Below are 12641 nucleotides of genomic sequence, written 5' to 3' on the forward strand. Positions count from 1 at the left end.
ATATACCAGCATAAAAACAGAAGAGTAACTCACAGGCTGTTCAGGTATTATGCTGCTTGCTGATCATCAGTATGTAAAGGTTTGACATAAAGCCTTCAAAATGTATTAAGATAGTTCCCTACTTTTATTAGATATATTAATTATGGGACAAGATTTTATTTTAAGGAAATCAAATCATCATTGCACTCACGTTGAACTCCACATCTGGGCAACAGGGCCCCGAAATGATACACATCGGCCCTTTGATTGTCAGCAGCTCCTCTTCCTGGGCGTTCATGATGGCATAGTGGGGCTCAATGCAGCTCTGCCTGCAAACATACAGATTTGGATATAACAATCAAAAGGAACAAGCCTAGATAGACTTGTCAAAGTTGTCAACGATTCAAAAGATTGAAAGCACATTAAAAGTTTCAGCATTTAAATGTCAAACACGTATAAACACATGCTTTTTTCATACCTTTATTGGCATGAAACAATTGATTATCACACTTAAACTGTCAAATGCCTCAGTGGATATAAGCCTCAAATAAATTATAATAGAGCAATAATTCACTCAGCTAGATAGGCGCTGCCATATTTGAAATTCAAGACAACATTTAAAACACAAAGGAAAAGCTGGAGAAAAAAGGAGCTAATACCCATCTGCAGTATATTGGATTCCGTATTATAATAGGGCCCATTATGATGGATTTGCAGTGTATGACTTAAAACAGCCGTGACTGAACATAAGTGTTCATGATTGCATAATGTGGCCTCTTTGCACTTCTAGGTAAAGTTTCACTTTTTTTGTAATATGTGACTAATTGCAATTCTATGTAAATTAATATTGCATGTAGTTTAATGCATTTTTGTGTGAAAAGTAATACATAAATATTATTTGTTTGTATAATGTGGCATAATACAACTCGCTGTAAAGTAATCCATGCATGGATGGTAAAAACAGACTTCAAGCAAGTTTGTGTAAAGTGATCCATATTTGCTTTTGTATGATGTGGCAAAAAGAGCCTTTGTGAACAGTTACATATTTTTGTGATTGTAAAGAGGGTCTATGCAAATCGGTGTCAAGTAATCCATGTTTTCTATTGTATAATGAGGCTTCATGAAACATGGTGTAGAGCTCCGCTTTCTGTACAGTAATACATGTTTTGGAATTTATGTTAGGTGGCTTGATACAATTATGTACAAAGTACAACTTTTTTGTAATTGCATAATGTATTTTAACCCTTTCAGCGCTGGAACCGAATTTTAAAGGCCTTTGCAAACATTTTGAATCCAGATGAGACGCCACAAAACGTGGCGTCTCATCAGGATCCAAATATTTGCTATTCTGAAAAAAAAATCGAAGAAAATGCTTATTTTAGAAATTCAGCAGAAGACATTTTAGCAGACGACAAATTTCCCAGCATGCAAAGGGTTAATGCGTTGCTGTTTAAAATATTACCAGTGCTGTGGGAAAAGAGGGCATAATGTGCGTTAAGTATTTTCCTAGACATTTTCCTCCTAAACTGGATATTTGTCTAGGAGTCTATGTTTAAACTTGTCTTTTCATAAAAGCGGAAAGTGTTGTCCTGGATTAGCCTGTGTAGACTGCACAGGCTAATCTGGCTGAAACTTTACCCACATGCAATAAGCCCTGTTTTTCCAGAACACACATCACATTTGTCCTACTTTTGCAGAACGTATCCGACAAGGGTTCCTGGCGGAGACTCCACGGTGACCTCGTGAGCACAACCCCGACTGCAAGCACACCACGAGCAGCCTGCGCAGCACTTGAACTCTCGGTGAACTCGAATGATCTCCTGTGAATTTGTACACAGACAGGCGTCATGATTGAATTATAGTTTGAGAGAAATCAGCAACATTGCAATGTTATAGCTACCAAAATTCTATCAAACAGTATATGTGTTCCACAGTTGGCATTAGGAAATAGTATTTCCTGTGAAAAGTAATGTTTTCTCACTCAAGCCATTAATACACAAATCCTAATCAATTGTTTGTTTTAAGACCAAAAAAAATTTGGGGGGAGGTTTTAATAAGTAATCATTCACTTTAGTTATTATCCCTGGTTTTCTAAGTAGGAGATTTTTTATGGTTGAGGAGTATATGAAGTGGAATACACCATGTGGAGGCCAGAGATTCCTTTAACTAGTCCTTTAATTGAGGCTAATAAAGAACGACACTTTCCCTTTTTAAATATTGTTTAAGATAAGTCTCTTCTAAAAAAATCCAAATTAGGCAGGAAGTGTTGTCCCTGATCAGCGTGTGCAACTGCAAATGCTAATCTGGGACGACACTACGCACATGTATTTAGCCCAGTTATCCTTGAACAAGACTCAATAGAGATATGCCTACCACTCCAGCATTGTCTGTGATGTGGATAGTGAAGCTACGCCGGGGTCCACAGAACTGCCTGGCACACATGTCGGATTCTGAAAAACAAAACACAATGTTTGGCTGTGATTTTGGAAGTAAACCCATGCTGGGGATAGCCAATAACCAAACTGACCTTAGCCAGAAGCTATGCCAGAGCTATTTTCTTGATTTGGGGAAATACCCTGGCCTCCCATCTTGAGGAAAAAAAAATTGAAAAAATTGAGAAAGTAAACAAATGCTTCAAATTTTGATAAAATTAAATCATTTTAAAGAAATGTTCTTTGGGGAAATAGCTTTTCTCTTGGGGGAAAAAGGCCTTTATATTGCCCTAGCTTAAGAAGAAAAAATGCCATGTATTCACAAATGTTTTGCATTTCAGTACCAATATTTCTAAATAGTTTTAAAAAGACATAAAAGTATATCCCAGTAAATAACTGCAATGATTTTACTATCACCTACATGTACAAATACATAAAGGATAATAAGTTTTGATGAAGGTTTGCCCTTATGCTACAAAGAGGTGAAAGATTATATTAATCATACAATTTCTGGATATACTTGCATATACATACACAAATGTAGATATTGACACATAGGACTCAGTTGACTGAGCTTTGGACTGGAATATGGATAAACAAATTCTCTCCTATTATTATTATCCAACAAGACTATTGCCAAGCAATATATGTCCCCTACCAGCTCCACCATTGTCTGACTATTTGTTGCCATAGCAACCAAAATTTTTGAAGTAGGAATTAAATGAAATGACGTGCATAATGTCCATATTGCCATCTATCCATGTTTGAAGTTTCATGAAAAATTATGAAGAACGTAATCGCAGGATCCAGAAAGTGTGCAGGATCCACCATTTTCAGCAGTATTTCTAGTCTATTTGTTGCCATAGCAACCACAATTCTTGACCTATGGACACAATTAAATGACATGCATAATTTCCATATTGCCATCTGTCCGTATTTCAAGTTTCATGAACAAATATGAAGAACTTTTAAAGTTATCGCAGGATCCAGAAAAGTATGACAGACTGACGGACCCACGGACACACATAGCACAAACCATAATTCCACTCCGGTGAAATCGGTAGGGGACAAAAACGCTTATCAAACAATAAAAGCTCTGCACATTTAGAGAGCTGTCTGGTAAGTGGGGGGCTTAGTACACATATTTCATATTTCTCACCTAGGCCAAGCCAGTTCTTTTTCAACTAAGCACATGTTTACTTGGTAAACTACCATACAGGACACTCAGGCGCCCCGACCCGAATGCAACACAAAAGTTCAACCTCTTAAAATTAAAACATTCCAAATTTGACCCCACTTGTGTGAGTAAAGTAAGGAGTGCTGGGACAGACTTCAAGTCCTCACATATTGCAGCCTCAGACGCAAAAGGACCTCATTAACTCTTGAATTATACAATGTTTCATGTAGTTTTACCTTCAGCTGCAAAGTAGACTTGCTGGCCAACGCTGTTCTGTATCTTGTACTTGTTGGCACTTTCCCATCCAGTCAAAACTTAAAAAATAATACAAACACTATATACATGTACTGAAGTGTGTATAGTTAACATGTAATGTATAGTTCATTGTTCACAAACATTAAATCATGGGCCATGTTGTTTTAGAGGAAAATATGTTTTCAGTCCTTTTGCTATATAATTTATATAAAGTATTTTCGTCTTTGGTGAGGCAAGTTCTGTCCCCAAAAATGCCAGCTACACCATATAAATGTAACAATTTCGTAATTTGAGAGATATATACATGTTTGCTTAATAAGTATATTGAAGAAATTTTAAGCATAGTACAGACAATCTAAGTTGTTAAGAGGAACAACATTTTTAAATATTTGAAATAAATTATAAAAATAAAATGCACAGCTTCATATCATAAAGAAAAAAGCAAGCAAATTATAATGTAGCATTTTCAAAACAAATTTGCTTCAATGGATAGTCGAGATGGACAGACATAAAGACATCCATAGTTATTCATATAACTAGAGCCTCGATCTGGAAAAATGTGGCTTAATGCATCTGCATAAAGTGTTGTTCCAGATTAGCCTGTGTAGTCAGCACAGGCTTATCAGGGATGACACTTTCTTCCTAGACTGGCTTTTTGTATACAAGAGACTTCCTGTATACATAAAACTTCATAAATGCAAAAAGTATCAATGCACAGGCTAATCTGAGACGACACTTGTCACACATGCATTAAGCCCTGTTCCCCAGAAGAAGGCTCAAATAATGGAAATCACAATGGAAGTCTGTCTGTCCATCTGTCAATAATGAAAACAATTCTCATTCGCCTCATTTCTAAGTGGCTGATACCTTCCAAGAGTTCCACCTGCTGTTTCACAAGCAGCTGATCAATCTGTGCCAGGTACTCTAAGCCAGGGGGTACTCCTGGAATGCCCGGGGGTCTGGCCATCCATGCCTGGGGTTGACCCTGCATGGGGATTCCTGTAACCACAGGGGCATGGAACATTAACCCTTCACCTTTTAGATAAGCACTTTGATGTGTTTATAAATGTAGTTCCTTAGAAAATCTTATTATATTTAAGACCTTTCTTTCTAGATTCAAGTTTCCAACCTTAAGATACTGACGAGCAGCAAAAAGGCATAAAGCTGCTCGAGCTATTGATGGTAAAAATAAGACTGAATGGGATTTTTCTGGAAGTAATGATGGGAAAACATTAACAACCCTGTTGACAACTGGAAGCAATGATGGGAAAACATTTACACCGACATCTAGAAGCAATGACGAGAAAACATTTACACCGACATATGCAACTAAGTTGTCAGGCTCTGCTAGTGCTCCTTCGTTTTTATACTCAATATAACAGCAAGCTTTGGAGCCGGAGATCTTGGAGTTCAAGTTATGCAGTTGTATGTTTTATTAACCTGAGTTAAGAGTATCTAACTCTAATATAAAAAATGAGATTTTATCCGTTTTTTTCTAGAATGTAGTAAACTGATAAAGAAAATAAGATGTGTTTGGAACATCTTGCTTTTGGAAAATTTGGTATGATTATTGACAATGACAATGGGACGTCTACCTTATTAAAATTCAATAAAACGTTTAAAATACCTAAAACATACAGCGTCCAACTAAATGATGAACTTAATCAAATGCTCTGGACTAAAAACGATATGTTTGAAAAGATGGAAGCAACTATTAAAGAGTCAATACAACAGTGGAAGAACGTTAAAAAACGGGATCAACCTAGGTTGATTGACAAATACGTATGAAAATTAGAGTGTAATATTGAGGAGAAATATCGCAAAGGTGCTATTACCACGGCATTCTTACTCGGAATGATCAAACCAAACAAACTTGTTTACCAAGACTTTGAAATAAAACATATAAAAGGAAAATATTTTGCATTGGTCTAAACGGACGAAAGTCCTCCAGCCGCCCCGTCACGATAATAAAAAAATGAATTTTCATGTATTTCGCGATTCATGGTTCAGGTGTGGCTTTAATTTTGTTGAATTTTTGAAATTAAAATTCAACCATAACGTAGTTAAGCAATCATAAATGACCATAACTACATAAACGTGGTTAAAATAAAATTCAACTACGAGGTGGTTAAAACTAAATTCAACCATATTCATGATTAAAACCAAATTCAACCACAAGATGGTTAAAACTAAATTCAACCATATTCATGGTAAAAACCAAATTCAACAACAAGATGGTTAAAACCAAATTCAACCACAAGATGGTTAAAACCTAATTCAACCACAAGATGGTTAAAACCAAATTCAACCACAAGATGGTTAAAACCTAATTCAACCACAAGATGGTTAAAACCAAATTGAACCATATTGATGGTAAAAACCAAATTCAACCATATTCATGGTTAAAAATCGGTTCGAGCAAGCCGCGCATATTTCTATCTACTTATGTTGAACACGGAACATTCCCTTTCAAGGAACAGTGGAAGCAAATCATTGAACGCAATATCGTGACGCGTATCAACAAAGACATGGTAAAACGTTTAAAAGCTAGAGACCCATGGGGCGTAAAGGCGCATGTTATAGAAACTAATGGTTACTCTCCTTTATGGTTGATTGCAAAGGAAAATAAGAAACTCTTAGCCTTGTGCAAAACCCTTATGAATTGCATCGGCTTATTAATATCAAATCAGTTAATGCAGATGTGCAAACTGTGTAACCTCAAAACGGGAAGCCTGATTATCCACAAGTTGTGTTATCCACAAGTTGTGTTAGTGTACTGCTATTGAAGCCGAACGTGATAAATTGTGGACTCTTATACTTTAGAGTCGTGGGATTGACGACTATAAACGATTCATCCATATCAGTGCCCTTGAGCAATGTGTGAAAGTAGGGCTCTGAAACATCTCAGAAGCATTTATTTTTTGCACCTTGGTATTGCCGTCTCAATTAGAAAATTGCTACATTAATACAGCGATGATGCTGGCAATTATTAGAAATATATCAATATGCATAATGTTTTTTCTTTTTTAAATGTTATTTCTTATGCGTATTTGATTGCCCATAACGTTTACTGTGTCTTTATGTACATGTAAACGTTTATATTCTTTGCGTGCCTGTGCTCGTGCGTGCGTGCGTGCGTGTCTGAACTAAAATCATTATCATTGACTTTATTCATGTCATTGACCTAACAATTATTTTGATATATACTCTAGTTATGTTACTTATCTTTGTAAATAATATAATGGCTGTATTGAGTTGCTTCATTTTGATCTCTTGTATGTGTATATACTCAATTGTATTTAATTGTTTATAATCTGTATTATGTGTTATGCTCTTCATGAATGGAGGAAAATAAAAGTCTATCTAATAGCTGGGGCTCACTCCGAATCCTCACATAAAGCAGTCTAAGGCGCATACCTCATAGACGCATAATGCGACCTTATAAACATCGAAATAATCAAAACAAGAACTAGCCTGCATTAAGACCATGCTCTTATTATTTTATTGTTTGACATAATAGATGCAATCCCGGCTTTTAAACGATCAACATAACGGTTATTCTTATTGTTATTTACACATGAACGTTATTAGTATGTTCATAACTTTATAAACTAAACTTTATTAAATGTACACCTATGACAAGACAAAACTAAATGTCATGCCATGGCACGTGTATCTCAATATAATCAAAACCTTAATTTAATCATGCTAGCATTTAATCGAATCGTTTAATTTAACAAATCTGTATTGCGAATTACTACTTGTGCTATTTTTGTGATTGATGACAAGGCATTAAAACAGTCTAGTGCTGATAAGAGTAATTTAAAAAATAAAAAATAAAAAAAAACAATTTGTGTCAACAAATGCATCACTAACATGAGCTTAAGTATGCATCGTACAATATAATTGTCCCTATGAATTAATGTTAAAGGCTCTATAAAGGTCACGATCCGTAATTATTTACCGATTTTTAATTATTGTTTTTCATATTTTATTTATGAAGGTTATCAAAAAACAATATGTGTATGCAATTGGACATTACCATACAAAAATAAACAATGCAGCTTGTTTTGAGCTAAAAATATAGTGTCCTCCAAGTCAATTGTGTTTACAAACAATCAGTTTATTTACATCGCTGTTTACACGGAAAGTGAAAGTGAAAGTCACTCAGATCACCAAAAATATCAATCTCTTGCACGACGGTTAAATTACATTCACTTCTGTGTTGTGCTCAAAACGGACTACTGATATGAAAGCGTCTCATTCATGTCATGATCATTCCAAGCGTTCATCATTGAGGTTACAGTATACTAAACAATCTCTTGCACGACGGTTACATTGCATTCACTGCAAAAAAGAAAACAATCTCATACCATGATATCTTATATCAGTCTTTAAATTATTATAAAATTGATATGTTTTTTTATGCTAAGAAACCAACATACATAAAAACGTCGAAGCAATGTCTAACGTCTCTCAATAAAAAATATGTACAATTGTTTACATTTGTGAAGTGCGTGGAATGATTCCATCTGTGTAAATGGGCAATAAAATAGTACCAAAGAGTTGCATTAAAACTCACAAGTTTTTGCACGATTTATCGTTAATATAAAAGTCAAATTTCTTAATTTAATGCATGCGATCTTAAATATCCACTCAAATATACATTGAATGCGTTTGTTCGGTTTTACCTATATGGTAGACAAAATGGCGTGCTGAGCCTTACGCAGAGGTGTATGGGAGAGCAAGGAACGACAACTCTGCGTGGAGATTGCAAAAATATATCGTTGATTTTCAACGTTTTCCGGTATCACAAAGTTTGTCACTAAACGTTTGTAGTGATCTAATAAGTAACTTTCTGCTGCTAAAAAATTGTTTAAAACAGAATTAAAATTTAATTTTCTTTCGGCTATTTTTAGCATACGTTAACGCTTTGAGGCTACACATCACGTTAGTTGCAAAGTTGTAAACATTTCTACCAATTATGAAACGGGTATACCTTCCATAAGTCTTGACAACGTTGCACTTAAGCTGTGTTATGAGCATTTTTAATGCTCAGGAGACTGAAATTCGGTAAAAATTTAACCAGTTTATATGCATAATAATTTAATTTCTCACCTTTATAGAGCCTTTAAGTAGTAGCGTTTAATTCAGACGATCTTGGTTCGCAACCTGGTGTGACCAACATTAAAAACATGTTTTAGATATAAATTATTATCTGATTGATATACTTGTTTATTAGTTCTACTTATTCAATCAAGTTAGAGCAGTGTATGACGGTCTTTTAAATATACCAAAAATGTGTGAACAAGTCCCTTATTTTCTGAATTACATATGATAGTGCATACACATTGCGCATAAACAATGACAGTTTTGAGAATAATAGTTCTTTTGCGTTGTTACCATAATCAATCGGTTAAAAACGAATATGTACGCTGTTTACAATTTCAGCCTAAAGCAATGGTATATTATATGTTGCATTTAAATGTAGACAACGCGTCTGTTATAGCCGGATTTCAATATTCAAGTTAAATCTGTTTAATAACGTCTTTTGAGAAAAAAACACAAACGAAACCACAAGTCTAACATTAGCTTCTGAAATCATGTTTATACTGCCGATATATAAATAATAATAATAATAATAATGATGATAATTATAATAATATTACATTTCATCTTAACGAACATAAAGTTGAAATAATAACAAACCCAAATAATTCTCCAAACTCAGTTCAATTTAAATTGAACTTTCTTACAGACCGCTGCGTGTTGATTGATATTGTCCGGGTTTACATGGAAGTAAAGCGATTGAGAATGCACCAGAGAACATCAGAGTTAAATGTTCGTTTGAAATTACACATTGTGAGTGTGTGAGTGGGCGGGAGTATGTTTGGTATTTGGACGTAAGAGTAATGTATGCGGGTGGAATGGGTAAGGTGTTGGTGTGTAAAGGAAGGGATGGGGTGTGTTTGTGGGTATTGTGCGTGCTTGCCAATTGAATTCTTTTTTAGTAACCATGTTGAAAAAGGAAGTGCATATTAAATGTGAAAAAAGTAAACATGTTTTACGTAATAATGTATGTAACCCCATTATATAGGAAGCAACAACAAGAATGTATGCTATTGTATCTTCTTTCCTCTTTTGGCTAGGGACTTACCCCACATTAAACCACCTGATCAGTTTCCAAACTATTTTCGTCAAGGAAATAGCTATTTCGATTTCGGTCGAAGCGCCAAAATTGCACTTATCTTACAACTTAAAATGATGTTTCCAATCTGCCGTTACATGGACCCCGAGTGGACTACATTAAGCATATTAAGCATTGGTATTTTGTCAATAAACGCACTGACGCCGATGGCATGTTTTTTCTTATAACTGCTTCTCGAACTCTCGGTCAACCTGATTTAGGCAGCGCCAAAATTGCACCTATCTTACAACTAAAAGTAGAAGATCCAATTGCCCTTACTTTGACTCCAAGTGGAACACATTAATAATAGTTCCAATTTGTCCAATAATGGTTTGTACTACAAAGGTTGTGGAATTAATAACGGTAGAAACATATTCAGACAAAAACTATCGAATACCTTATATCCACAATGGCCGGTGAATATGTTCTCGCGACGATGTACATTAACATAACACAATCTCAAAGTATTTTAATAATATTATTGAATTTATATTTATTGCTTATAATGTTTCATTATTTCGTTTTGGTAACCGTGATCAGCTAAACAGGTGTATTAGTTTATAATAATGCACATGTTTTGTTTTCTATTAGTACACTATCTGACACGTAAGTAGACTAATTTTAAATTTCGAGAGATAATTTATACTTTTAAGGAATATGGGCCAATGTGTTAACGCCCGTCCCAAAAATGAGACGAGAAAAATCTATAGTCCCGATAAACAATGTTTGCGTTATAGTAAGTAAAAAGAAATTAAGTAGAGTTTTACACATTGTTTATAACCTTTACATGTGCATATAATAAATACAAACCTGAATGGTAACACCTGGACAAATGAGCCTGTAAGTTACCAAACATAGACAAACAAAAATCAATGAAGTACAAGACAATGTGAAGGAAACAAACTATAAAAGAAAAAAACGAAAGATAAGTCGCGTGATTTTACTAAGTCATGTTTCTTCTTATGTGCTGAGTTACCTGTACATTATGCGCTTTCGTAATAAGAATGCAAGTACACGAAATTTGGCTAATGTGCATGGGTGGATCGACAATTGTGCTGTGATTGTGTTTGAAGGTAGCTTACATGCAGACCTATATTGGACTTGCATTTAGGGTCATTTTGGTCTAGGTCATTCTAAAGTAAAATAGAAAAATGGCGTCTGCTCAATATCTTGATATTGCATGGAAGTAGTGTGATGTAATGTGTGTATATGTAGCTTACATGCCGGACTTTCTTCAAAACTTTATCAACGTTATATAGTTTAATACATTGTATCTTGGCAGGGTCACATTTCTCGTTTTAATTTATAAATTTCCAGCTTTAAATTACCATATATAACTTCTATTTTTACTTTAAATAGGTCATTGTGGTCATTATATCAGGTAACGGACAACATATTTAAATTATACTATTAAAGCGGAAGCATTGTCGAGCGCTGTCTTGGGACAGCACCGTTTTTCCGTTTGATATATACAAATTATATCAATCTTTATATAGATTTGACAGAAGATAACTGGTCATATTCTGGAGAAATAATTGCAACACTATGATCAAATCTATATCGCATTAATGGTCGACACAGAGTACGAAACCTATGAAAAAGGTTGTGACAGATTGACACTTCTCCGACTAGATCCTCTTTACGACAGCTTGCGACGTTAATAAAGGGGTTACACTGGAATGGCAATAGACGTCCGTCCGTCTTTCAGTCTGTCCGTCTGTCCTTAGATCAACAATTTTCCGGAGGCGGTCTCCTTCACTTTTCAGCAAACAAAAAGGCTTGAAGACGTTGTTAATCATAATATGAAGTTATGCATGTGCTTTTTATCATCCTACGTCACCATCAAATGCGATATTTTTTTAAGTCACCATGCTTATCAAAAAAAAACTACCTAGTGACCGCTGTACAGAGTTGAACTATGACTTTCGGTTTGTAATATACTGGCCGTCGGTCGTTAAAGACAGGTGACCGCAATCATCAAGTGTAATACAGAATATATTTTCGGAGAGGAGAATCTAGACTGACCGCTCTATACAGATGACCAATATTCTTAGGTGACCGCTTAGTCAGTTCGGACTGCGTATCCATGTTCAATAAGTCTCAGTGGCAAGTTTGGGCAATAACAACTCGTCATTTCTGAATTAAATAGCTAGAAGTCATCGCGATCGTCCTGTAAAACAAACCTAATCATATACGGCCGTATTCAGCAAAAATTTTGACTGACATGTCTCTTGAGTTATCTTACGCTCATAAAGATTATCTTTTATGATTGTATTCTGCAGATATAATAATGTTGAACCACATATCAAAGACGATTGATTGTCTAAGATCAAAGGTCGTAATATTGACGGTGGGAAAAGAACACGTTTTCTTCCCAATATGAACATTTTACAAGATTACGCCGATAAGTGTCAAATGCTAATGTAACGAATGAGACCACTTAATCTGTTTAAGTGCTGATTTTTCGAAGCCCGAGTTTTGAAATGTGATTATAACTCGTTTGAATGTTTGATATAAGACTGGGCGTATAGTAGTTACCTTTGTCATGTGAATTCCTGTTATTCTTCTCTTAATAACATAAATAACACAATACAAAATTTTGCCAGTTTTT

At 35.0% G+C, this 12641-nt stretch overlaps 2 protein-coding genes across 12 annotated transcripts in view; both read right to left on the reverse strand.

Annotated features, from left to right (window-relative positions):
- Positions 1-12641, reverse strand: part of LOC127842368 (phospholipid scramblase 2-like) — a 67216-nt gene that overhangs the window by 6361 nt on the left and 48214 nt on the right. The window lies entirely within an intron of this gene.
- The window catches only part of LOC127842371 (phospholipid scramblase 1-like), a 36366-nt gene that overhangs the window by 5990 nt on the left and 17735 nt on the right, over positions 1-12641 (reverse strand). For 8 of the 10 annotated variants that reach the window (XM_052371841.1, XM_052371846.1, XM_052371849.1 and 5 more), the window contains 5 exons: positions 4711-4842; positions 3825-3902; positions 2353-2429; positions 1669-1799; positions 191-308 (listed from right to left, as the gene is read on the reverse strand). In XM_052371841.1, the coding sequence (XP_052227801.1) occupies positions 191-308; positions 1669-1799; positions 2353-2429; positions 3825-3902; positions 4711-4842 (536 nt within the window). Of the gene's footprint in view, positions 1-190; positions 309-1668; positions 1800-2352; positions 2430-3824; positions 3903-4710; positions 4843-8961; positions 8985-9552; positions 9713-12641 lie in introns of those variants that run through there. The other 2 variants (XM_052371844.1, XM_052371850.1) reach the window with 2 other exon arrangements.

The sequence above is a fragment of the Dreissena polymorpha genome, chromosome 8 (assembly GCF_020536995.1).
Source record: "Dreissena polymorpha isolate Duluth1 chromosome 8, UMN_Dpol_1.0, whole genome shotgun sequence".
Taxonomy (NCBI): Eukaryota; Metazoa; Mollusca; class Bivalvia; order Myida; family Dreissenidae; genus Dreissena; species Dreissena polymorpha.